Here is a 27,317-nt window from a genome sequence, read left to right as displayed (position 1 = left end):
AGATCCTGTGTCTAGGTGAGACATGACCTTTGACCTCATGTCAGATCCTGTGTCTAGGTGAGACATGACCTTTGACCTCATGTCAGATCCTGTGTCTAGGTGAGACATGACCGTTGACCTCATGTCAGATCCTGTGTCTAGGTGAGACATGACCTTTGACCTCATGTCAGATCCTGTGTCTAGGTGAGACATGACCTTTGACCTCATGTCAGATCCTGTGTCTAGGTGAGACATGACCTTTGACCTCATGTCAGATCCTGTGTCTAGGTGAGACATGACCTTTGACCTCATGTCAGATCCTGTCTAGGTGAGACATGACCTTTGACCTCATGTCAGATCCTGTGTCTAGGTGAGACATGACCTTTGACCTCATGTCAGATCCTGTCTAGGTGAGACATGACCTTTGACCTCATGTCAGATCCTGTCTAGGTGAGACATGACCTTTGACCTCATGTGAGTCACATCCTGTGTCTACGTGAGACATGACCTTTGACACCATCTAAATGTCTCAATAGAAGAACATAGAGAAAAATATACAATCACCGCAATTGTATGACTTATATTGTATTACTATTAACATACTATATCATACAGATTGGAATGGATACATTTTCATTTGTTTGAATGAAACAAAGCATAGTAGATAGTTAAGAAATGACATTATTGTGACATTCTTCTCTATTCCATTTTGCCTCCCCTTCCTTTGTGTGTGAAAGCAACACACAATATATAATAATGCTTTACTTGGCAGAGAAAAGTAATGATGTGATGTAACGTACGACTTCGTTAGTTTAAACTTCCCATCACCCAACAACCAGCGTTTCGATTTTTTGCATTTTTCTATTGACCTTAAAAACCAGCTGCTCAAGCTCAGTTTAAAAATATATTTCCAATAGAGAATGAAGTGTAAACAAGATGGTCAAGGTGGGACTGGGACAGTTTGAACACCCAGAGGGATTGTCTCAGGATCAGGGTGGGGAAACAAAAGAAGCTCATTTAAGTATAAACCAGGGGGGCAGTCAGACAGATATTTTGTGAAGCCTATAAGGAAATCGCGATTCATATAATGGCCTGTTGTGGCGCTGTCATTGGACCCAGAAAAACCCATAGCCCCATAGAAGTCCATGTATTTGGGCCCAACTTCACCTAGACTGTATTACCTTAATAAACATGGTCATGAATACTTTCTGCTTCCAGTCACTAGTTTAAAGTCTCATTTCTAATGTCATAATATTCTTTTTGGAAAATTATGGTCCCATTAATTAACAAAATGACCATAAAGTCGCGTATGTTCTGAGGGGCGTGGCTACCGTTACAGTCTATGATCGGGATTCCCCTCCCACTCGAGTCAAAATAAAAACCAACGGAGAAGAAGGGGGGAAGTCCCGCCTCGTGTCTGGGCCAGCCAATGGCCAGCTGGGCCAAAACGGAGCCAGCCAATGGCCAGCTGGGCCAAAACAGATCTAGAAATATGGCGATTTACATCAGGAATTACCATAGAATTACAGGCTTCATTTTACGTCCATGTTAGACCCGGGGAACGCTTTGTCCATATTTTTTACAGTCTATGGTATAAACTAGAAAAAGTGCCCCTCAGGGCACAGGTCTGCACCAGGCCAGGTCAGGTTGTGGCCCCCATATACAAGAACTCACTGTTGCTATATATATATGATGATGAAGCATTACAGATATCTGTCCTTGTGTGGCCTCTTTTTAACTAAAGTACTATTGATGAATGATACAGATCTCTCACAAGTTACGCAACTGGTATGCCCCCCCCCCCCCATGTCATCTTTAACGAAGCATGTGAATCTAAATTAATTGTGTCTTCGAGTCATTGGTCGGAAACACATTCTATTCTCAGTACAGCGCTGAATTAGACATTAAAGGCAGAGTGCAGGGTTTGATCACAGCCGTTACAAGACAAAATGGTAATGTAAAAGGAAAGAACTTTAGGGGGTTTAGGTTTTGCCTCTGAACTGGCTAAATGGGATTGCTCCTATCTTCCGTTTTTTGAGATAACATCACTCTGTACAATTAGGATTGGATCTGTAATGGGGCCTCTGATTCTGCATCCAGATAACATCGCTGGCTGGAGTCTTATTTCTCTAGTTTCTGCCTTTTGGCGGTTTTCATCATCACATATCTCTGCTGTCGGGAGGAAACCTCATAACCGTGGCTGTAAACCTCTGAACAGCGCTTAGCGGGTCAATGGAGGCCCAATTGGTCTCCGGGTCCAACTCAGATGTTGCAGATTTTCTCCCTGGACCCTCCTGGGGTTTAAGAGGTTAAAACATGCATGCTCAGTCGACCTAACCTGTATAAAATAAAGGCTAATAAGCATGTCGGGATAAAGATATTGGATTGTACGGTGAAGACGACACCCATCAAAATCCATCCTTTGTTGATGAGACGACAATGAAACTCAAACCTCCCAGCTATTATAACTCAATGTCCCAGCAAGTGCACACCCCAGCAAGTGCACTCCGTACAGAGGAGTTGGACCAAAATCAACGGCATAATGCCAACGCAGAAGTCAAAACCTTCTGTCTTTTGTGTTTCACATAATAACACGTTATAAAGTTCCCTTTGTGATTTTCAAGAAGTAATTGGACATTTCATCATCAAAGCACCACCTCTCTCAAAGTGTGCATCATACATCTTTACATCAAAGGCCGTTCGTTTTTATCTTGATCAGAGACTAAAAAGCTACCTTCAAAATAATGTGAAATAACATGAAAGGAAGGAAAGGACACACGGACACACACACACACACGAGCTTGCAGGAACCAATGCAATCCACTTCACAGCTTCACAGGACGAGGCAACACATCACATTAATCTGCCCAGTTTTTGAATTATGTAATAATAATATTCAATACAATAAATGTAACTGTATGAATACAGTGGTCTAGCAATTTCCTTTTTAATTTTAACAAATGGCACAAGGTGCCGTGATGAAACACACACCCACACAACGCAACAGCCATGCAATGAGAACTGGAGTGTAAATTTACTGTATATTAACACAGTTTCTGCCATGCCGTCAACTAGACCTATATTAAAAAGAGACAATGTATAGGCCTACAGTTGGCTCCCTGAAGACCCGCTCAGCAGAGCATTTAACAGCATGAACAAACAGGATGTTAGAAGTGAAATGAAAGTTTCTAAACACACCACTGAAGATTAAATTCTCCACTAAATATTGCTCTAACGTGAAATGGAGATGTCAGTGGATTGATTCTAAATACGTGTCTGTCTGTCTGTCTGTCTGTCTGTCGGTCTGTCTGTCTGTCTGTCTGTCTGTCTGTGCACGGCTGCACGCTGATGTCTTACATTGAGGGTGAGTGGACTGGATTAATACAATTTACAATTTACAATTTAGGCATTTAGCAGACGCTCTTAATCCAGAGCGACTTACATTTAAGCAAGAACAAAAGCATGGGAATACATCACATAAAAGTATTTATCATGAAACATGCGTAAGCTAAGAAAGTAACAGTGGAATATCTATATAATGAAACTATACATACACTATACATATAAACTATACATATTTACTACTATGCTATACATATGTACTATGGCGTGCTATGACTAAATACAATACAATTATAGTGCTGTCTACATAACATGCTATAAGTCTGTATAAAATGCTATCTAAGCCAACATAAATGCTATCTAAGGGGTTAGGCTAAGTGCTATGGGCCATGATGGAGTCTGAAAAGGTGGGTTTTCAGGCTACGGCGGAAGATTGGGAGTGATGCTGCAGTTCTGACTGCAATGGGAAGTGCATTCCACAGTTTTGGAGCCAGAAGGGAGAAGAGTTTGGGACGTGTGGAGCGTTGTCCCGGCGTTTTTAGTGAGGGTACTTCCAGCTTCCCTGCGTTGGCTGATCTGAGTGCGCGGGAGGGTTTGTAGGGTTCAATCATACTTGTAAGATATGGGGGAGCCATACCTTTGGTTGCTTTGAATGCCAGCATCAGAGTTTTGTATTCTGTGCGGGCAGCGACCGGGAGCCAGTGGAGGGAGCGGAGCAGGGGGGAGACATGTGAGAATTTTGGCTGGTTGAAGACCAAGCGAGCTGCTGCATTTTGGATCAGCGCTTAATCAGAGCTAGTAGCAGAAACTCCTGCTTCTAACAAGATTAGTTATCTACTGTAGTTATCAGAAGGGCACGACTCTTGACCTCTTCTAAGTTGTACTCAAGATCAGAGTCTGCACGACATTAAAGTGGCAAAAACGTTTCATTAGCATGAGTCCCACTCCGAATAATTGACACATGAGAGATGAGACTAAATAACTGTACATGAATAGCAGGCTTGTTAGCGTAGGTCTTGGGTGTTGATGTGAAATAGCCAGCTATGAACACACGCAAAGTCTCTACTGTGTACGACTGCCAGCAGTTTCTTGCCATCATTGTTTTCCACATAGCCACAATGTACCACAGCATGAAACATTGGCAGGTTGAGGTTATTACAATTACACACAAGGACAACCGCTAATAAAGTGTCATGTTCACGTCAAAAAGCTCTATACAATGCCACTATATACTGTAGCATTATCAATATGTAAAAAGGAAATTGGCCACTGTGTTGCCGCATGCTAAATAAAATATATTCAGAGTTCAACCATACTGAAAAGAAAATCCATTCCTCTGCTGCATGTCTTCCCTTTTTCCAATTTAACAAATTATATATTAATAATGAATTTATTAGTGAATTAAAAATGAGAAAAGAAAACCCAGGGAGCAGTACCCCCCACGGCCACAAGTTTTCAATAGCTAAAGTATAACATAATGCATAGTTAAAACACCAAAAGGAGTTTCCGCCCAGAATGGGTTAAGATAGTTCAAACGTACAAAAAGTCAAAAGAACAAAATACAAAAACAACAGTGAGAGCCTGGCGTATGGCTACAGACAAAGGCTGAGAAGTTCAACAATAAACAACTGCAACTCTCAATAACTACTGTCAGTGTCCTTGTCCAACAGAGGAACAGTCACTGCAGTTTTGTCTGCTCTCACACAAAGCAAAAGACCATGATTATACTGGACACTAGTACCCAGGTACTTGGTAGGGGTGGCTGGTTTCATATTTCTTCACTTCCCCAGCCTCTACAACACATTGCTTTTATCAATTAAATGTAATTATGCAATTATTTATTTAATAATACTGTACATATGTAATTTAACCTTTTTTTATTTCCTGTAGGAAAATTCTGTTTTGACTCTGTTCTTTACTTCTTTTGCACACATAGGCCTGAAACTCAGACATGTACATACAAGACGCAGTGAGATTGTGGAACGATGGGCTCCGGCTCCACATAGTAGCACCCAGGAGCAGTTTAAACTAAAAGAATTGGTCTCCTTCTCAAGGGCACCTCGGCAGTGCCCAGTAGTTGAACCAGTACCTCTCCTGCTACCAGTCCACACTCCATATTGTGGGCCGTGCTGTACTTGAACCGGGCGGTGACACTGACTTTAGATGTAATTGGAGTATCAAAGGTGTGCACATTTAGAACAATAGCTTCTCAGGATTGTTGAATGGAACATTATACTTCAAAATCAAACCATGGAAACGAGTACAAAACATTGGCATTGTCTTTAAACTAGTCCTAGATAGATGAAGCCGTGCTGCCATGACAACTAAATCTCCCTCGCAGAATCAATAAAAGGTATCTAGTACCTACATGCTTAAATCTGCAATCTTTAACTTATTTGTAATCAAAACAAATAATTATGACCAAATCTGTATAGTTAATACAATACAACTAGCACATCTGCAGTGGATGGCATTGGTCTATCAGAATTAATTGAAAGGATAGCCCCTTGAGATGCAGCATCTCATTACTCTCTCATTGAGAAATCTACACGCTGGCCTGGTGTTGTGTAACTTAATTTGTGTATGACACAGACTGGTTGACAGCAAGTACTGTCTTGGAAGAGCGGCCGGTAGATGTTTGGGACCTGCTGCAGCATTCAAATGCTGCATGGGGGTAGTACATACAACTTACAGATCGGGGCTTTAAACCTGGTAATAGGCATGTCAGAGCAGATCAAAATATGACATACATACATATCACTGCGTAGTACTGTGTGCCATGGATGTGTGTTTTTCAGCTTATATCGATGGGAGTCAAAGTCATTATGATTTGTCACACGTTACCGCAGTGAAATTTGTTCTCCGCATTTGACCCATCTCTTGCAGCCAAGGAGCGGTGAGCTGCAGCGTGCGCCGCGCTCGGGAATCATTTGATTAGTAGATTAGTAGGGACGACATTCATAACTGTACCTCATTGAACTGTATCTTCTGACCACTATTCATACTCTGGGGGGAGCTCTTCCATGTCCTCCCGAAGAAGTGCTGGTGAGTCCAGTCAAACAGTGACACTCGCAACTGGTAGGTGCAATCCTGTTGCTCTTCTGAATTATCCTGTGTGTTTAAAAAGGAAAACAGTCATTATCCAGTCATCATACAGTAACATCAATTTACGATGTGTGCATGCAAATGAAACCAAGCGTACACCCTAGCAAACTTCTATTTTAACAAGATCCTAGCAAAGAAACCTATATTCTAGAAACCACCAGTTTTAGTAGTACCGGTAACTTATTTCTACACCCAACGCTAGCAACCACTATTACACCCTAGCAACCATATTCTAATCTACACCACAAGTCAGGTCCAATAATAAATTAACCTCTTAACAAACACAATCAAATGTCCTTTTGGTTTACACTGACGGAGGATTTTATAGTGTAGATTGGGGTCCCATAAAACATGTTTATAGAGATGCCAACTCTCACGCCTTCTATTTCTCACACTGTCAAAACATCCCAAGCTATTCCGTCTCAATCTTGTGCATTGACTAGACATCAAATTATGCCGGTATTTTAGGGACACGTGAGTGAAGTGAATGAAATGGTTGTTTCCTTCTGAACTGAAGTAGGCAGGCTGCCCTACCGTTAACTAGCCTAAGTTGAAAACAATGCTAGGTGTGTCTTGATGTTTGTTGAGGGATGCTGTCATTGCTGTGCGCAATTACACATGGCAGGAAAGGAAGTACACCAGCGGCTGCAAATTTGTGTTGTGATCCACTTCATGTTTGGTGTATTTGTCTGAACTGCACGTGCTCCGCTGTCAAACAGTAAACATTGTATAAGAGAGAAGCTGTTTCTAAATGACACACACAGGGTGAAGTGGGGAATCTGAACCAGCCAGGGCAGGGTGTATAGAAGATTTACAGTCCTGCTTTGCTTTAATAGAATTATGTTTCTGTGTTGCTTGTCAAATATTCTTTGTGATGATAAACATACAGTAGCCTAGTTGTGTATGTAAAATCTGTTTTGCCTTAAAAAAAAATGACATGCTTTACATTTTGGGGAGTTAAAGAAAGTTTAAACTAACTATACAATTTATTTTAAAGATTAGTAGTTCTTACTAGTACTAAGTATGAAAATGAATTATAACTGTAGTGTGTGTGTGTGTGTGTGTGTGTGTGTGTGTGTGTGTGTGTGTGTGTGTGTGTGTGTGTGTGTGTGTGTGTGTGTGTGTGTGTGTGTGTGTGTGTGTGTGTGTGTGTGTGTGTGTGTGTGTGTGTGTGTGTGTGTGTGTGTGTGTGTGTGTGTGTGTGTGTGTGTGTGTGTGTGTGTGTGTGTGTGTGTGTGTGCCCCTATGGTGACGCAACACATGCCATGCCACCAAATCTCACTCTCATGTTTTGAACAGTTGCCAGCCCTGTTTTTAGCTAGCTCTAGCTCTGGTCTGGTCTGGTCCATAGCTCTAATGCGTGCAAGCTAATGGTCCTCCAATAACATGTATCAAACTGGGGCTTCTTGTAATGAAAAGGGTTGAGAATCACTGTTCTACACTAGTCTACTGTCTACACACCATATGGCCCTAAAACAACGACCAGTTTCTCCATCTCTCATATTCATTATCCCTCCCTTAATCTCTCCCATGTAAGTATGGTGTCGTGTATCAACTAAGCTACCGAACTGAGTCTTAACAGCAAGACAAGAATAATGCCTAACATCAAGACACGAATCATGCATAATGTGGCCACTAAAGCAGCTGTGTAAATAAAGAGTGTCCGTGTTGTGAACTGAAGTTACTGAACTCACAGCTGGGACCTGTTGTTGCAAGTGAGCTGCAACCACACGGCTCAGGGAGAGCTGGAAGCCTTCGGAGCGGGTAATGAGGTGACTGTCATGGACCAGGTGAACGGTCTGACAGTGTGGCGGTACCGTCCTGGTTCTATCAAACAGCCCGGCCCAGTCCTGCGACGTCGAGGACATGTCCTCCTCCTCCGGTTCTGCCTCTTCTTCCCGGTTTAATGAATGTGAACGTGGCATATTGTAGCTACCGAACGAACGCTGTTCAATCATTCAAACACGGTGGGTATTAGAAACTGTTTTTCAAACTAGGAGCCGCCATATTGAAGCTAGACGCCCCTAACGTCACAAATGGGGGGATTCAGCTAAATAGAGCAATGCTTTCGTTTGGTATAGTCGAGCGAGAAGGTTAGCGAGAAATAAACGTAGAACATTAAATATTGTTGAATTGATTTGAATTAAAATAAAATAGAAATAAAATAAAAATACATAAAAATGCTGCTCAATATCAACCCCCGGACCCTCTCAATTGGTACGTCCCAACGGATGCATCCGTTTCTATGGTAAAGTCCACGTTGCTATGCAGTTCTTCATCGGGGGCTATATGGAAAACAGATCATCCCTGGAAATGTGTCGCCATCTCGCGACACTTTATCTCGACTTTGATTGATTAGACAGAATGTAAACTTTGGTTGTAAATGTGTACATATTTGACATTTGAGTCTGCCAACACATGCACATAATTAACCAGTGGTAAAAAAAAAGTACTCAGAGTTGATAAAAGTATCAATACTGCAATATAGAAATACTATGTTACAAGTAAAATAACGAAATTCAAAATGCACTTGAATAAAAGTACTGGAAATTGGAAATACTGGAAATTGGAAATACTCAAGTAAATTAGAAATAACTCGAAATTGTAGGCTAATTGTAAATGTACTTAGTTACTTTCCACCACTGACATAAACGAGCAAAAATAAGGAGGGGGGTTAGCGGTATACAATTCATGTCTAATTGTTCCATTATGTTAAATGTTAATTCCTTGAATATAATATTGGTGTAGCTTTATCAGAGGATACATACATTTACAAAACCGTTCTGTATACCTTTCATGTTTGCTACAGATTTGTCTCAAAAAGTGACTGCATAGTTTTAAAAATGTGCTTCTTTTAGTTTCAAAAGCTTTATGTGAATCTACTTTGTAGCCTACTTATAAATATTTCTAACAGAAAGACACTTTTGTAGTTTTGTAAGCTAGTTTGCAATTATGTGACAGTGTACAGCTCAGTTTCATTTACGTTCCCTCCTTTAACTGCTCAAACATTTCTTAGTTTTGACTTTGAGTTTCACATTGGCAATGTAAATGTATTTCGCCAACAAAGATCCTTTGAATTGATTTGAATAAAGAAACTCCCAATCTATCCTTTAGATGGCAGTGTGTATCCTTTGGTGGGGGAGGGTTGTTTACAAAACAGAACAAGAGACTACAGTTTCGATGTATTTAACAGCATTACCGCGGAAGTCGAAGCAGTAATAAGGTAACGATGTTTACAATGTTTGGTTGTTTTGGAAGAGAGAGCTGTAAACCCGTTAAAATAAGGAGTCTCCATGGAAATAGAAAATATGGCGTTGCAGCAAAAAACCTGAAGGAGTTGATAAAAAAATCCTGCAAGCTATTGCAAGTAAGTTAAAGCGCGAGTTTTCTTTTGGCACGGAAATAGAGATCTCTAATAAGCACACAACGCCTCGCGATGGGACTCGCTGTGAGCTTGTACATCTGCTAAGTTATGTTTTATCTCCTAATTTAAGCATCACTGTTCTGTTCTTATTTCCAGGCACCCCGTGGCTCACACCGTGTTTGCTTGTATGAAGACGGCACTGAGGTGACAGAGGAATATTTCCACGTTCTTCCAGATAATGTGGAACTTGTGCTTCTCTCTGATAACGAGACATGGGGTGGATGTAAGTCCAGCTGTTTCCTCCTGTAATAACATGTAATAACTACAGATTACATTATCAGTAGTAATTACTCATTACATTATTTGTAGGTATTACATGTTATTACCGACTTTATATGCTTTATTACACTTAGAGTAAGTACAAAAACCTGTAATAACATTCCCCCCAAATAATGTAGGCTACCAAAATGTGAGTTAAATAACGTTCGCTCTGAAAGAATATATATTAAAAGATTTGCGCCACATTTTCAGACGATAAAAAAAGCAATTCTACAAGCGCTGAGCTTTTTTTCCATAGCTATTTTCCAATAGCTAAAGTATAGCATAATGCTTAAAACACCATTTATCTGTACTACCATTCTGCCATGTAGTGAGTCAGTGACTTTACATTGTTTTCAGCCGTCTGCGGTCTGAGCCAGTTGCTGAGCACAGACAGACACGCCGACCGTCTCATCCAGGAAGCCAGGAAACTTCTCACCGATGAGTCAGCCCCGGAGACGCGTAAACTCCTGGGTGAAATCCTCTGCCACCTGCAGGATAACTCTGATCTGGAAAACAGAGAGGACGATGAAGGTTGGTTCAAAGGTAAGGCCATCCCGTGCAGGGTCATACTTTATAGCAGACAGTGGTTCCAAAAGTGGGGTCCAGGGACCCCCAGGGGTCTTTGACGGAGTTCCAGGGGGTACCCAGCTAAATGATAGTTTGGAACCAAATGGACCCTTATGGGTCTGTAACTCAGAGTTAAATTAACATTGATTTTACAATATATAGAGGGTATGCGTGAGACATCATCATCATACCCGGAAGTTATGCGGGAATGCCTACTGAGTGGCAAAAAAATACTTTTCTGGCCTTGATAGCCCCTACATCAAAACAGAAAAGTCAATCTGATTGCATTAAATTATGTTAAACAACATTAAATTCACTTTGCCACTCGATTTCCCATTCACTTTATGCATGCGCATATCCTCTATATTGGGGGTCCCAGAGATAGAAATGTCATTAAATGGGGGTCCATAGATAAAAAAGGACATACAATGAGTGCTGGCATTTTCTTCATTTCAACAGGTCCATAGACTAATGCATGTCAAACTGGGGGTCCTTGAAATGAAAATGGTTGAGAATCACTGCTATAGAGTCGAAAAAAGCTTCTCTTATGGGGGTCCCTGGCATGTCTTTTCAAATGGGGGTCCGCAGGCTAATTAGTGTCAATTTGGGGGTCCTTGACATGAAAAAGCACTGGGTCGGGGCACATTTGTGGGTCGGACACATGTCTATATGGGTCCCTTTATTTTTGTTTTCCCACATTTTGTTGAATATTATTGAATAATTATTATTCAGTGTTTATTTTCAGCGTTTTTTCCAAGAAATTGATGAAAAATCTAAGAAATTCCATGAATTAGAAAACAACGGTTTAAGAAGTATAAGCTCACGACGTGTTGTGAGCTTGTAGATATGCTATATATATTTTTTTTTTTAATTTTTATCCCACAATTTTGTAACCCAGTTTTTTCTTTTTCACCCAGTGCCAATTATCTAATGTAATCCTGGGCGCTACACTTCCTCTGCCAACCTGGGGGGGCAGCGGACTGACCTCATGCCTCCTTCTATGCATGAGGAGTCCAAGCTGCTTCTTTACACCTGACAGAGGGGAATTTCCCCGGCCGGACGTAGCGCGTGGAAGGGACACGTTATTCCGACCAGTTCCTTTCCCCTCCATCAGGCGCCCCGGCTGGCCAGGGGGAGGTAGTTTTAGAGACCAGGATTACGGCATGTTTTTGTGAGGGTATCTACCCTAGGGGACACGGGGAGAACATGCAAACTCCACACAGAAAGGCGCTATCGCCAACCCCCACCTCGGGTATGGGCACTGATGACGCGGAGGAGGGAACACGCCGCCAGTGCCCACAGCGTCCCCAGCGGGAATCGAACCCAGGACCTTCTAGCTGTGAGGCGACAGCACTACCAACTGTGACACCGTGCCCCTGATATGCTATATTTTCACTAGTTTGGGTCCCGGGCAAACATCTCATTTCTCTTTTGGGTCACGGGCTAAAAAGTTTGTGAACCACTGCTTTAAAGTATCCTTTTATCCATCTGTGTGTGTGACCTTACTGACTGAGGTTTCGTCTCAGGTGTCAATGTTCGATTCAAGACCAAGTCCGCCTACATGAAGTACAACTGCGAGAGCAGGATGCGTGGCTACCTGAGAGAGGTAACAGTGAAGTCTCTTAAGTCTAATGTATAACAGTTCTCTACAGATGTTTAATTTACATTTTATTTAACCAGTTTTGCATGTCTACTTAGATGGCTGATGTGGCGAAAACCATAAAGAAAAATAAACCCAGGGAAGAGTTCCAGGCAGCGGCGGAGTTGCTGACAGACAAGCTAAAAAAAGACAAGTACAACGGCTGCTACTTCGACAGGACTGAAGAGGAGCCGGACCGCTTCTGCACTCGGGCTGGATGGTTCACATGCCAGGTGAGGGATTATTATAGTCTGACTGAGAGGCAGATATAGCTTCATACTATCACGCTTTAATGCATGTCTAGGAGGCTGACGCGTTAATATTGGAATACACTTCAGATTATCAAAGTAGATTCAGATGAAATCTTTATTGTGCTTCTATGGAGGAAATTAGCTTTCACGGTCTGTGCACAAACAAACACTCGACACAAGACAGACTCAAACCAAGCCCACGGTATAAACAAACTAGATCACACAACACAAGGTCAGTGACACGCTGTAACTGACCTGAGCCCAGGCTATTTAACCATTTATACTTTAGTTGAACGGAGCCCCACTGGGCTCTATACTAGACCCCCTCCCGTTTTCCCTCTACACTTAACATATTTGCAGAACATTGCAGAATGCAGATCTACAGTTCTGCAAATATAATATACATACATACATACATGAGTTCAAGTGGTCAAGTTGATTGCTGACATATAGTTGTCTATATTTGCAGCCAGAGCGGGAGGAGGGTGAAGCATGGGTTGAGGGGTGGCCGGGGTAGTGTGCTGTGGTCAGAAGGACTGCCCATAATTCCGACATCCCATTACTCCCTACTACGTGGCTTCGCATGCGGATAGGGTTAGTAATGCTGCGAGACGGAACCTTTGCCGTGGTCAGTGCTCTGTACTCAGTGCCAGTGTTTTATTTTAGAAAATGTAGTGATTTTCAGGAGCTCATTTCTACTGGTGAGGGCAGCATTATGAAATAACAGATGCTCGTACAGGAGCATGGGTTTAATAATGCTACAGCACAGCAAGAGCAGGACATGGTTTGACTGATAGAGCCATAAGTTTGCTGTCGGCAAAGTGTCTTATGTTGGCAGCATTTATGGATGTGTATCAAGATTTTCAAGATCGAAGTAGTGAATGCCAATAGGAAACTCTTGAGTCCTATATAAGCTGAATGACTGTACCTCTCACAAACCTCAGGGGCCGTTCGACGAGGAGGCATGCACGTCATTCCACTCAATCAACCCCTATGGCAACCAGGAGAGCAGGGTGGTCTTCAGCACATGGAATCTGGATCACATGTAAGTGACATTTTATTCCGGAACTTGCTCTCCATTACCGTTGGGACATTACCTGCTCTAACTGCCATTTCAAATATTGTAAAATATGCATTTCTAGGATTGAAAAGAAACGAGCAATCATCCCTGACCTGCTGGACGCTCTCTGTGACCACAAGTGCTGTGACATCAACATGGACTATTTCTACAGTCTGCTGTTCACCAGAGTAAACCTGAAGCTTGTTCACATTGTGTGCCATAAGAAAGGACAGCACAACCTGCACTGTGAGAAGAAAAATATCTACAAACGGGCCATAGAAACAGATAAGACCATCAAAAATGGGAAGCGGTTACGCAGGAAATAGCATTCTACACTTTTGAGTGCCAAAACCACTCCTATAGACAGCTATGCGTATCCCTGGCTCTGTCCCTGGCTGGGTCCCTGGGTCTGTCCGAGCACGGAAATAGCGTTATAGCGTTTGTTCACCACCAAGTGTCACTGTTGCCCAGCCTAACACACACACACAAAGGCCAGGTATGAGGGCTTGTACAGTACATAAAGCACAAGTACAGTACAGCGCCACTCACTTCAGACGGGTCTTCTTTTTTCTTTAGAAAATGATTTATTTTTAATTAATTTATGCAAATTAACAATTATGTTTTTTACTTTAAGAAAATCATTAATATACAAATGAACTGTGAAACGTACATGTTGACATGAATTTACAATGCTGGTTAACAGATGTAAGATCTTGTATCCATTCAGGCAGAATGGATACAACCCTTTCCTTGACCCCATTAGCTTTCTTTGACATGGCATTTTTCATGTCATTTTTTCTACAACCTCAACTTATGTTTGCCTACTACTTTTGACTCGATCAAATCTACTTTTCTGACTTGCAATAACTTACAAGAAGTAAAACGCCTACAGTACATCCTCTGACATTTGTGGCCGTGATATTTGCTTTTTCTATCAGCTCCGGACAATTATTTAAACAGCTGGTCTACAGAATTTGTTGGCCTGCTTTTCTTTGTTCATCATTTACATACATCATGTGCTAGTGATAAAGGGATTTAAGAATTAAACACCACAGGATTTGAAATAAGTGTTTCATCATTTATTTTATTTGTACATTTTTGTAATAAAAAGCAACAAAAACATACCTCGACAACAAAATAATTAATCTCTGGAGCTTTAAATGTAAAGTGTCATGGGATTTTCTTTTAGCCAGAAAGTTATTCTTCAAATAAAGTCAAATAATGTGCTCTGTGTATTGGTACTGTGATAATAAAATGCATTGTTTTGCACTACAATTATTACTGGAATTATATTTCTCATTCCATCAGGCAGTTGCATAGCAAACTACAAAAAGCACTGTGCATAAATAAGGCATTTGTTAACAGGCGATACAAAAACCATTTATCAAAAATATATTGAATGTCTGATTGCTGGGTTTATATGAATCAACAATATATACACAATAGTGCACTAGTATTTACCTTAGCAGATATAAACAATATTTTTGTTAGTGCAAATATCTTTAGTCTCAATTGATGCATAACTATATACAAATTTACATTTCACACAAATCATGTCTTCATATGATCTTCAGGCCACCAATCATCAACAAAACATTTAGTGCCAGTGTTTTTGGAGTAGCCCTTTTGCATCACTCATGTAAGATCATGGTAAAACATGGTGTTGACTGAGGGAACCATGTAGTGGCTAAATGAGCCAGTGTTAACTTAAGGAGAATTCCAGAATTCCATGCTAGAAGGCTTTCTTACCTTTATTTGTAGTGGTTACGTCCCCACCAAAGAGGTCCAGGTGTTATTTTGTGCAAAAGTGCATTATTGGCTATTTCCCCTACCATAAGCCCTCAATGAATTGCATTGAATTGAGTGGGGCTACTGTATGTGGTGTTGTGTTATTCGCTTATTTCCATCGCTCAAAAATCAATTTATTTTGTATGTATCCTCTCTTCATAATGTAAATAGTATCCCAAGTGGCACACTTTACTACTTATTTCGATGGAAATAAGCGAATTAGCACATAAACCCAACCCCCATTGAGGGCTTATATTAGGGGACATAGCCAATAATGCACTTTTGCACAGAATAACACCTGGACCTCTTTGGTGGGGACGTAACAACTACAAATAAAGGTAAGAAAGCCTTCTAGCATGGAATTCTCCTTTAAGATCTATATACTTGGTTGTGCGACAGAGTAACAATTGGGGAACAGAGTTGCTTTCCGAATTTCCGACGCACCGCCATTTCGATTACGTGGCTTCTGCGTGCGTTTAGGGTTAGTATTGAGCTCGTCGGAATGGCAGTGCGTCGGAATAGCAGGCTAGTAGTAAAATTAATGCTGATCTACACATCTTTATACATACGGTATGCAATTTTTGTTATGATAGAATGGATTCAAACCACGGCTTACAATTTTCTTTTAAGTCCCTCTGGAAACGAACACGGAGCATGTTACACAGGAGCATGTTCTCTTTCTCAGGCCAATTAATAATTACTTACGAAATATGAAGACATGTTGATCAATGGGTCATAAGCATTAAAGTTTCCATATTAAAAGTTGCATTTTGGATCGATTCTTTGATTGAAATTTAAAATGAAAAAACATCATAGTATGCAGGACATTAGTGAACCCTGGTGCTTGAATTGGGCATTGAACGAAGATATTGTTTATTTGGCTAGAAAAAGCTGTTTGAATCAAGCATTTCATGTTTGTATCTAATTTAGTGACAAGGCTGGTGGTTTCTATAAAGGTCGACCCTTTTCATTTACAATTGATTATCTGAGCTGTTCCAATGTGGGGTTTATCTTGCAAAGCAACTCCATCTTGTGCCCATTACTGCTTTAGTTTGAAATATAATCACCCCGGTACAATCTCACAAGTCACAACAAGGCACAACACTTTAAACTGCTGCAATACAAGCAGTATGGCATGCTGAGATAAACCATTGAAAAGTACCACAGGAGAATTAACACACTCCAGCCATTTATATCAAAAAAGACTAAACTTGAGCCTGTAAAATTTTAACTTCCAAACTACATTATGAAGCATAGCCTATTTCAATAGCACCATATTGCATTACTGCAGCCACTAAATGGACTAAATCTCTCCAACAATCACATGGTCAACCATGTCAGTTTTATTTGGCTTCTTCCTTGGCACAGTGTCCTCCATAGCAGGCAAGTATTACCCTAACTGCCTCCTCTGTCGTCACACTGCATGTCAGAGTGGCACACGTCTTCATCACTGTCTGACTCGTCAGGTGCATAGAAGTGTTGTCTCCTGTGTTCTCTCCGGCTCCTCATGGATGTGGCTGCTGGCCTTTGCAGATATTCCTGTGACAAAGAAGAAAAAGCAAAAGGCAGCTGCCTTCGAGTTGCTTGTTTGGACAGGAGAGGAAATCCTATCGCTGTGATGTTTGACTAGTCAATTCGTCACATCAGGAGGACTTTATCCTGCTTGTTAAATACTTAAACCCTATATACTTCATTTACCAGAGTCCACCACAGGTCTATACTAGGCCTCCTACTTAGGGTTCAAGTGGTTAATAGACAGTCATGGGAGTCCCATGTCTGGTGATTGAAGCATACTGTAAGGTCTATCTATGCCTGTTCCCCAGTACATGGGTTCCCAAAGTTGGGGTCGCGGGACACCGATTGTGGGGTCGCAAAATAAATTTGGGTCATGAAAAAAACCCATTTTTTTAGGGCTCAGCTTTCCACAAAAGTGAGGACGCAAATTGTGATTGGCCAGAATGAGATAATGTGTGATGATAAGAGCGCCCCTCACTTCACACTGGTGTGTATTGTTTTATGCATTCAACAGAATGAGTGAAATTCAATGTAAAAATGATTACAAATACATTTTAACTATACCTATAATTGTTCAAAGACCCCTACATAGCCTTAGGCTTAATACACGACAAATGCGCACGCTTATGTGCATAAAATTACCTCCGGGGTGAGTCAATGGTAGCATTATTTTGGAGACGTGGGCTGAAAGGTTTGGGAACCCATGCCCTACTAGTATATAACTGGGAGGAGTACACATATGATTAACTTTGTATTTCGCATTTATTATGTATTTAAGTTTGAATGGCCTCTGTCCACTTCTGAATCAGTCAAGGTGAGTGATTGCTGCAGAAACAAAATGTATTATGTATTAATGTTTCCAAGCTTGACTCTGGAACATACCGTAGCGTAGATGTGGAATCATTCAACTTTGAGGACGATTCTACAAATGTCTTTGTGAAAATCCTATGTTTCTATGTCAATGGTGCTCAAACTATTTCATGTCAAGAACCCCTAGAATTATACAGTATGTAATTGGCCACCGACCCCCATCTGAAAATATGTTGTTCTAGGGATCCCCCAGAAGCAACGATTTGAGTTAAAAACGTTTGCTCTGAAAGAATATATATTCAAAGATTTGAGCCACATTTCAAGACTTTTCATCTACAAGCTCACTATGACTATGAGCTTGTAGAAGTACTCCCGTCTCCCGGCACAACCATCTTCTTCAGCTGCAAAATACAAATGTGTTTATTTGGAACAGGAACTATATTTCAGTAGACATTCATTACGTAATCTTCAGATCAGATCACTGATCTGATCACGGTCTGTGTACCGAAACGCTGTTCCTGTTCCCAATAAATATATTTTCAAGTGCAAGTGAAGAAGATAGTGTGCACTGTGCAGGAGTCCTTTCTCTTCTTTCTTTGATTAAAAGTAAAACTTTTTTTTAATGTGGCGTTGTTTTTTAAAGAACATTTTACTGACATTATTGTGACATATACTATATACATTACATAAATTGGGTGTTTTTACCATCATGACCCTAGCATCCCTATTCTGGACAAGCAACATTCATCGACATGCCATAAAAATAGGCCAATATTCAGCGACAATAGGAAAACATTTGGCAAAAATGGGTATAGAAGCTCACAACGCGTTCAGCTTGTAGATCCGCTATTTGTATTTGACGAAATTGACTTAAAACTGTTTTTAAGCGCTTAATGTGTTTCTTTAAGTTGAAGAATCACAGATGAGAAAGCAGTATGTACTTCAAATCATGATGCGTTTGTTTTTTAAGACATTTTCATACTGACAATTAAAACTATGTAGATCAAATAATAAAGCAATTTTACATGAGCAAAAAGGACTGCTATCAGTCTCTGTGCAACAACTTTGCTCAAGCCTGATTCTGCAAAGCCTTTGATAATCATCGCTACTGCACAGCTGGCTTCACTGATCACTTCTCTACTGTGTTGCTTCGGTTTCTCAAGTACAACAAATAACAAAAATGCTAAAAGAAAAGGATTCCAAGGCACTCTCAATGTTTATTCACTTGTAGGCTATTTTCACTATATTTAGATTAGGGACACCAGGGTAATTGTGGTTAAGGCAATGCCCTTATGTGTACTGTAGACTGCACAAGCCAAAAACAGTACGCACCAATCTGTTCTGTTGTCAAATCTTTTATGTTTACATTAGATTGGAATGGTATTTGATCATCTGCCTGGATGGAATCCGTCACATGCAGGGGGAAAATAAGCTGATTATTCCCCAGGATTAAGTGTTATGTGAATTCTACAGTAACAAGTCTGTTTTTAAAATGCAGTTTAGCTAATATAAAGTATAGATTTCTCTTTTAAAATGCAATTAGGTACAATCAATATTGTGCTGATATTAAATGGCCAATCAATCAGTGCATCTTAAATACTATTAACAGCCAATATTCAGCATTCACATGGTGAACATTTGGTCATGTTAGGGAGAAGTTTCCATGGAAATCATTGTTTACAGAAATGCAATAATTTATTCCAGTTCCCCCAGGTATCGGTAAATACCGTAGTCTACAGAAGTCATTCTCAAAGTGGGATCCAGGGACCCCCATGGGTTCACTAACAAAATGGTTTTAAAGCCCCATTTTGTCACATTTTCCAAAATAGCCGACACGTTGTGAGCTTTTAGATCTGTCATTTCCGGGGGTTTTTTGACAAATCTTCTCTTATGGGGGTCCCCCTTCCTGGCACAAAGTCTTTTCAAATGGGGGTCCGCGTGGTCAAATGCATATACATTTAGGGGTCCTTTTAACCACTGCTCTACAGTGCCTCACCTGCACAACATCAAGGTTACCAAAGAATTGCTCCACGGGCAGAATCTGATTACTGTCATCATCCGGGAAGGTGATCTTCTCGGGACCACCGTCGTCATCCATCAGCTCTGCCTCCCGTTTATCCACCAAGCCTTTTGCTCTGCACACACCGGGCTCCAACCTCACGCCGGCGTCGTTCTCTTTGCCCTCCTGCTCGTCGGGCTGCGGCGACGCCGCGCAGCGCCTTCTGTCCAGTGACAGGTGGCACTCACAGCTGATGAGAGACTCCATGATGGGACCGTGTGCTTGTCTGCTGTTAGCACCACCAACCGTGGGGGAAGCTGCGCAGGCTGTCTTTGGTCTTTTCATATCCGTTCTCCTCTTTGCAGAGGCCTGAGGAAATAAGTTGAAATAAATTGTCGATGATGCAGACCATTTCTCAACAAGTCTTGTTGAGAAAGTGCTTGCTGCTGGGTTTTTTTGGTCATTTCTCCACTCCATTTTCAATGCAAACCTTATCTGAGACACACTTGCCCCTCCTCCTCTTCAGTTTGCCAAGTCGACCAGACATCTGCGAAGGGTGAAAAGTGAAGAAAATATGGAATCCCCACTTGGCCAGGGTGGGGAGATATTGCACAGTACTACTTACACCCGGGTCTAAAATTCTCATGGAAGAGTACTAGGAGACCATCTCTAACCACTGCAGAGATCGAATTGTATTAACATAGTCTACCTGTTTACCATACAGATTGTATAGTAAAAAATGAATTCTGTATTAGAGTATATTTTCAACCTATCTTCGTCAGAGGGCTGTGGACAGTTCAGAAACCCGCCTACCACTGTGACATCATCGATAGGGAATCCAAGCTAACAGAAACTGTTAGGCTTTCTATTCCTGGCAAGTTTGGCTTATCATTCTATAATATAAGCCATTGTTGCCTTATTTATTTGCTTTAAGTGAAAAGAAAAACATGCCTAACAATGTCACTGGTAGGCGGGTTTCTGAACTGCACACAGCCCTCCTCTGAGACAGATCGAGTAGGGGAGAAAAGTACCATTTTATCAGCATCATGCCGTGAGGACCAATTATATGAATATAGGTTGAAATTGGGCTTAAAACCAATACTGCAATGTATAGCCTACACCCTACATACAGTATAATAATGCATTGCATACCAAGTAAAGGTTCTGTAAGACAAATTTTACTTGAAAATAAAATTGCATTAGCAGCCAAATGTAGGCCTACTAGGCTATAAATAAAGTAAATTGGTCTGGTCCGTCTGATGATATATGACAGCATATTGATAATGTTGAAGCAGCAATGCGCAAGCACTGCCAAGTAAACATTAAAAGGCCAGAAATCACTTGATTAATCTCCAATGTGTTGTATTTGCTTTAAGCTTGTGATATTATCAATTTGTGACATATCAGAAACGTTATAATCAAAGCTACCAAAGAGATATGGTGAAGTAGAAAGCAGCCTACAGTATTAACCTCTCAAATGTAGTTAGAATCTGCATAATAAAATGAAAATACATAAAGTACAAGCAGTAGCCTACCACTAGGGCTACTTTACTTGCAGCTTTTATTCACTTGCAAATTGCTGAGATACTTTCCACCACCGTTTGTAGCGCGAAGAACGCTTATTTACGACCAAGCTGGTTCCCATCAGCAATCAGCACGTTGTTGGCATCTGTCTTGGCATGGTGGCATCGATGCCAAGTAAATGTCAGTGAACACACACACACACCCACACACACTAGCAACTGCATGCATGCATGGCGAAACAACAGCGTTGTAAACGAGGCGCCGCCTTGCTGTCTCTTTAATCAGATGGAACGTCTTAAACTTTCCCGACGTTCTGATGTTACAACTACAAGCCGTCGTTAAATTAACAGATTGTAGCTGTATGATAATAACGTGTGTAACCCGAGGAAGACTGCAGTGGATGGGTACTCTAGAGTAGACGAAAAGAAGGGTCTTTTTCCACACGACGAGGAGTCGTGCCGCTCGCCGAAAATAGCCGATCTACAAGCTCACAGCGTGTCGCGGATGAACGCGCCGTGAGCTTGTAGATCGGCTAGTGTTTTAGGCAAAAAAAAAAGAAAACGACGTAAACAGACACTCACCTTCGTTCTCATTATTTCCAAGCGCAGCCAGCGGACCCCCACAGTCTCTACGACGGACGGTCGGACCGGAACGCTTCTGCTCGCCTCTCGAGTCACGACCCCGGTCCCGGGACCCCCGAGTCAGTCCGTTTCACTTTCACGCCATATGTAGAAACACAACGTGAGCCAATTCCTTGTTGCAGTATTTGTTGTTATCCTTGCTTTATTCTGAGAAGAGGACAGTGTTTATTAAAGGCGGTGTCTCGTCTGGTCTGGTCTGTTTGACACTATAGTGACCGTGGTGGTGTGGTTATAGTGTTGTGTGGTCTGTCCGCCGCCTGGCTGCTTTTCCCGGTAGTTCTGTGTGAGTCACGAGAGAGGGCGCAGTTCAACTGCAGGTCGCCCCTCCTCCTCCTCTCCTTATACTCCGGAGTACGACGGTGTCGCTGGAGTAAAAACAACAACAACAGATGCATAAATTACTAAAGTCATCCAATCTGGGAACCCATCGGCAAAAAAAGGAAAACAGCACCCTCTGCTGTTTGTTTCCTTTGCACACAATCTGTTCTTGAGAAATTAGTTAACAACAAGCTAGCTGCATGGCTGCTGGCATCATTATTAGCCTCATGTTAGCCTCCCCCCATATGGAACTACATTAAAGTATAACCTCGATTGTGTCACCACAGGCTTTCCACCTTGGAGGAAATAACATAAAGATAATATAAAAATGATGTGTGTGTGTGTGTGTGTGTGTGTGTGTGTGTGTGTGTGTGTGTGTGTGTGTGTGTGTGTGTGTGTGTGTGTGTGTGTGTGTGTGTGTGTGTGTGTGTGTGTGTGTGTGTGTGTGTAGTACACAAAATAAATCACACACACGCGCGTACACACTGTGTACGCGCGTGTGTGTGATTTTTTTTTCAGTTTCTCAGAAACTGATACTTTTATTCCTATATAGTATGTATTATTTTCATTAGCTATTAGTTTTTGTAAACTATACAATAGGGTCCAATTTATGTTGTCGTCCACAGTTAATTCTCCAATCTGTTAATAAATTATTAAATCAATCAATCAATCATAAAAATAGCCTACCTAATCTGTTATAGCTATGTAACAAGCAACTTCAATTTATTGATGTCAGAGTTGTGGCAGAAATGTGACACATGAACACCAGGGGGCACTGTAAGCCTTCTGTGTGTGTGTGTGTGTGTGTGTGTGTGTGTGTGTGTGTGTGTGTGTGTGTGTGTGTGTGTGTGTGTGTGTGTGTGTGTGTGTGTGTGTGTGTGTGTGTGTGTGTGTGTGTGTGTGTGTGTGCGTGCGTGCGTGCGTGCGTGCGTGCGTGCGTGCGTGTGCGCAATGGACAAAATTGACCTTTTTTTGAATTAACCAAATTGTATTAAACAATCTGGCTAATAATTAATGCACGTTTACTTAAAGTGTATTATTACTTAACATGTGACCAAATAATTTGCCATTTAACTGATCTTAGCCTGCACAAGATAAGTCTAACTGCCTATACTTGTGACTTGTCTGTGTATTTAGGCTGGAAGTTTTTAATTCCAGACTAGACCAGGTCTGAATGCAACACAAGTCCTGGTCCCTATGCAATACGGTGGCCATGCCGCCACCTGTGTGATGTGTGGAGGAAACGAGAAACTGTCACAGAGCTCCTTAGAAGAGGGAGGGTGGAGAGGAAAGAGTAGTCGGAGGAGGGTGGAGGGGTCACTACACACAGAGCCACTCAGCAGCCACTCAGTCTGCCAACACAGAGGATGAAGAGATGTAGCTGCGATATGAGCCATTTGCTCAAAATGAAGGATATGTTCATGATGGGACACAATTCTGTCTCCGATGGAAGATCATTGTGTCTCTGAGGGGGGCTTTCACTGGATGGAGGCTCATGGCATCGGGCGCAGACACAAGTTGAATGGATCTAAGTTCAAGCGGGATACAAATTAAGAACGATGGTGGTGCATTCGAATGGGACTTAAAGAAAAGGTAGGCCTTTGGCACACTATGCCAATAAAAGGTAATATATTATTTAAGGATTTCTCGGTGTTAAAAACACCCTGCTGTGCGCAATAGCAATGGATCACTTTTTCAGGAGAAAGAGGGTCGGTCTGTTGAAAACTCTGCTGAGTTTGTGTCTCATTTTTGCGTCCTTTCTCATGATCCACAAGTTGAAAGTCGCGGATAAAGACGTTATTGGTCTTAAAAGCAGCCGGGACGCGGGATGGTGCGGTGGACAGGAATGTGTTTCCCTCAAAGAAAACAAGGGTGTCGTGATGAGAGTGGGGAATTTCTCTCCTGTGGCGCCGGGCGACGAGCTGGACGCGCCTCAACGGGTCACCGTCTCCAACGCGACACCCTCGGCGGCCACCTGGGACGTGCACGTCATGAATTGCAGCGAGGACGCGGCCGTGAGGACCAAGGACTGGTTCAAGCGTCTGGATCCTAGGTTCCACCAGTTCGTGTTACACAGACACTGCAGGTAGACTATAACTATACTACTACCAATAGGCTACTATAGGCCTACTACTCAGTGGTGGAAAGTAACCAAAAGTTCTGTGGCATTTACTCTTGAACTTGAACGTATATGCCTACAATCAAACACTGTAATTAATAATTACAGTGTTTGATTGTACAATTGTACAATTTTGTGGTACATCTACTACTTTTACTGTAGCCTATATTCTACTTCAGTTTTCTTAGTTTTTTGTCAGTAGTGCTTTTAGTCAGTGTGTGGCTATTTCCACTATACATCTCAGAAATATTGTAGGCCTACATAGTTTATTTTTTACATCATTACATCATACAAATCAGCAGAACTTTTGCATTTCCTACAGCACACAGCTTGACAGCTATATTCTAATGCCAATACTGTTGTAATGGCATTTGCATTATTTATATATAGCAGTAGGCCTATACTGTTATTTGAACTTAAAGGGATATTTCACTTAACAAAACAACCTTTGGTCATTTTATCTTCTACTCAGGCTTATGTGAACACCTCACACAGTTTTTATGTTGCTCGTTTCAGTATTTCGATATTTGTTATTAATGTTAGCTGCCACACCCCCTTCCTATAGCCATACAAACCCATTGTAACTTCAAACTCCACTATAACCATGATAGACACATATTTTTTTCTGGTGACTGATACTGCCCTTCTAATACGTGAGGTTCGTCATATGAACACGGGCACCTCACGGCAGTATGAATCACCAGAAAAAACAACGGGTGTTTTCGACGAATCTAACGAGGTTGGGTTACAATGGGTTTGTATAGGAAGGGGGCGGGACAGCTAACATTAATATCAAATATCTATAAGTTATAGATATTTGATATTAATGTTAGCTGTCCAGCCTATAAGTACTGAAACAAGCAACTTAAAATCTGGGGTGTTCACATAACCCTGCAAGTAGACGATGAAGTAAACAAAAAAAGGAAAGTGAAATATATAAGTAACACAAAATGTGGGTTCTTGTACTACTGCAGGTACTTCCCGATGCTGATCAACCACCCTGAGACTTGTAGGGGTGGAGACGTCCACCTGCTCATGGTGGTCAAGTCCGTCATAGAGCAGCATGACCGGCGGGAGGCCGTGCGCCAGACGTGGGGCAGGGAACGGACCGTTGACGGAAAGAAGATCAAAACGCTGTTCCTCCTGGGGAGTCCGACGAGCGGCAAGGACACCAAAAACCTCCAGAAGCTGATCCAGTACGAGGACCAGATCTATGGGGACATCCTGCAGTGGGATTTCATGGACACGTTCTTCAACCTCACACTCAAGGAGGTCAACTTTCTGAAATGGTTTGACATCCACTGCACGAGCACGGAGTTCATATTCAAGGGAGACGACGACGTGTTTGTCAACACAAACAATCTGTTGGACCTGATCGGCTTCAAGGTCGAGGGCCACAAAGTCGCCAACTTATTCGTGGGCGACACCATCTCTAAGGCGATACCCATCCGGAACCGCCAGAGCAAATACTACATTCCTAAAGAGCTGTATGACAAGCCATACCCCCCTTATGTCGGGGGAGGGGGGTTTCTAATGTCATCCCAGCTCGCCAGGCGACTGTTCGTGGTGTCAGAGGACCTGGAATTGTATCCCATCGACGACGTGTTTCTAGGCATGTGCCTTCAGAGGCTGCGCCTGGCGCCGGAGCTGCACCCGGGCTTCAGGACCTTTGGCATCACCAAGCGCAGGGTCAGCCCCATGAACAGCGAGCCGTGCTTCTACAAGGACCTCATTGTGGTGCACAAGCTCAGCTCGCAGGACCTGCTCAAGATGTGGAGCGTGGTGCACAGCGAGGACCTCATCTGCGCAAAGAGGACTTCCATGTGATGACGGTCAAAATGCATCCCACTCAGACTCCACACACTCACCTCACAAGCACACAGGACTACATACACTGTAAAGTCCAGAGTGTTCATTTAACTCTGAGATTGTACAAATGGAACCAAATGGAGCCAAAAAGCACCATTTATTTCTATTTGTAAACTCTCACGAGTCACAATAGGTTATGGTGCATTTGGTTCCATTTGTATAGACCTACCCTCAGAATGAAAAGGCTCCATTTGGTTCCATCCGTACCCTCTCAAATTAACCCTCAGGGTAAATTTACAATAAGGGCTACCGTGCATTTGTGTGATATTTTATGTGATATTTTATGATATTCTAATTATCTGTCCATTTAAAAGTTGGAGAGCAGTACTGTATTTTACCTATTTCCCCTGGGCTCTAGACACGCAAATTCATGATTGATAGATTTGATTTGGAGGTTGTTTGTCTATTCTGTAATGTCAGAATAGACAAAGGATCAGAATTTCAAAATAGTGTGTATAGGGTTGGGGTTAACAGCTCACAAAATAATAATAAATCATATGTAAGCTAATGTCAGATTGTCAGCCTCTCCCTCTCCAGTCTGCGCAGTCTGGGACAACGTGGGGAGATGACATCACAGTGTCAGGCATTTTTGAGGTTAGGAGATAACTGTTTATCAAAAATGACAACATACACTTTCACAGGAAAAAGGAACTGCAAAAGAAAAGCCCCTTATCTACCGCTTTTTTCCATTACCCCCTGGATGTGAGAGCTGACACTCTATACACGTATAGACGAGAGTAGACCACATCATGTGACAAGCCAAAATATTACAATGCAAATTTACAATGCACTGTAAACTGTTGTCTGTCAGGCAGAAACCTTGTAGGCTATGTCCAAAACAGTTTTCAAGAAATGGAAAATAATAAATAGTGTTCCAATGGTACCAATTATATATATAGTCACAAGCTCTTGTTAAAACTTTTCATTGGTTAAATATTTATGGAACCCACAGACAAGCGAAACCACTTTCAACCTGGCGTCCTTATTTTGAGAATGACATATAGGCGAAACATATATTTTATGTGAAAATAGCATAGGCCTATCTACAATCTGTAAGCACACAATGTGACACATTTTGAGCTTGTAGATCTGCTATTGTCACTACT

The 27,317-nt window shown here is 41.7% G+C and overlaps 4 protein-coding genes across 6 annotated transcripts in view; 2 read left to right on the top strand and 2 right to left on the bottom strand.

Moving 5' to 3' along the window:
- nphp4 (nephronophthisis 4) overlaps nucleotides 1-8,369 on the bottom strand; it is a 332,049-nt gene extending 323,680 nt beyond the window's left edge. The window contains 2 exon segments of the mRNA XM_083769763.1: nucleotides 6,292-6,432; nucleotides 8,121-8,369. Coding sequence (XP_083625889.1) covers nucleotides 6,292-6,432; nucleotides 8,121-8,351 — 372 coding nt within the window. The 5' untranslated portion in view covers nucleotides 8,352-8,369.
- Nucleotides 8,370-9,637: 1,268 nt separating this feature from the next.
- Nucleotides 9,638-16,467, top strand: dffb (DNA fragmentation factor, beta polypeptide (caspase-activated DNase)). The gene is made up of 7 exons (XM_083770213.1): nucleotides 9,638-9,793; nucleotides 9,947-10,073; nucleotides 10,469-10,654; nucleotides 12,205-12,284; nucleotides 12,377-12,550; nucleotides 13,513-13,613; nucleotides 13,711-16,467. The coding sequence occupies exons 1-7, from the start codon at nucleotides 9,656-9,658 to the stop codon at nucleotides 13,952-13,954; spliced, it is 1,050 nt and encodes a 349-aa protein (XP_083626339.1). The 5' UTR covers nucleotides 9,638-9,655; the 3' UTR covers nucleotides 13,955-16,467.
- Nucleotides 14,693-22,165, bottom strand: cUnh1orf174 (chromosome Un C1orf174 homolog). 3 transcript variants are annotated; one of them, XM_083770216.1, is made up of 4 exons: nucleotides 21,846-22,165; nucleotides 20,231-20,287; nucleotides 19,738-20,109; nucleotides 14,693-16,955 (listed from the first exon to the last, which is right to left on the bottom strand). In XM_083770216.1, the coding sequence occupies exons 1-4, from the start codon at nucleotides 21,855-21,857 to the stop codon at nucleotides 16,812-16,814; spliced, it is 585 nt and encodes a 194-aa protein (XP_083626342.1). In that variant the 5' UTR covers nucleotides 21,858-22,165; the 3' UTR covers nucleotides 14,693-16,811. The 3 variants fall into 3 exon arrangements, with proteins under 3 accessions (XP_083626342.1, XP_083626343.1, XP_083626341.1); XM_083770217.1 differs by lacking the exon at nucleotides 20,231-20,287; XM_083770215.1 differs by lacking the exons at nucleotides 20,231-20,287; nucleotides 21,846-22,165 and having other exon boundaries at nucleotides 19,738-20,223.
- A 1,395-nt stretch (nucleotides 22,166-23,560) lies between these two features.
- Nucleotides 23,561-26,820, top strand: b3gnt7l (UDP-GlcNAc:betaGal beta-1,3-N-acetylglucosaminyltransferase 7, like). Its single transcript, XM_083769509.1, has 2 exons — nucleotides 23,561-24,309; nucleotides 25,317-26,820. The coding sequence occupies exons 1-2, from the start codon at nucleotides 23,906-23,908 to the stop codon at nucleotides 26,167-26,169; spliced, it is 1,257 nt and encodes a 418-aa protein (XP_083625635.1). The 5' UTR covers nucleotides 23,561-23,905; the 3' UTR covers nucleotides 26,170-26,820.
- The last annotated feature ends 497 nt before the right edge of the window (nucleotides 26,821-27,317 follow it).

Source organism: Protomyctophum parallelum (assembly GCF_964188405.1).
Source record: "Protomyctophum parallelum genome assembly, chromosome: 7".
Lineage (NCBI taxonomy): Eukaryota > Metazoa > Chordata > Actinopteri > Myctophiformes > Myctophidae > Protomyctophum > Protomyctophum parallelum.
Note: the sequence above shows the minus strand (reverse complement) of the source record. Positions and strands in the feature narration are given on the sequence as shown.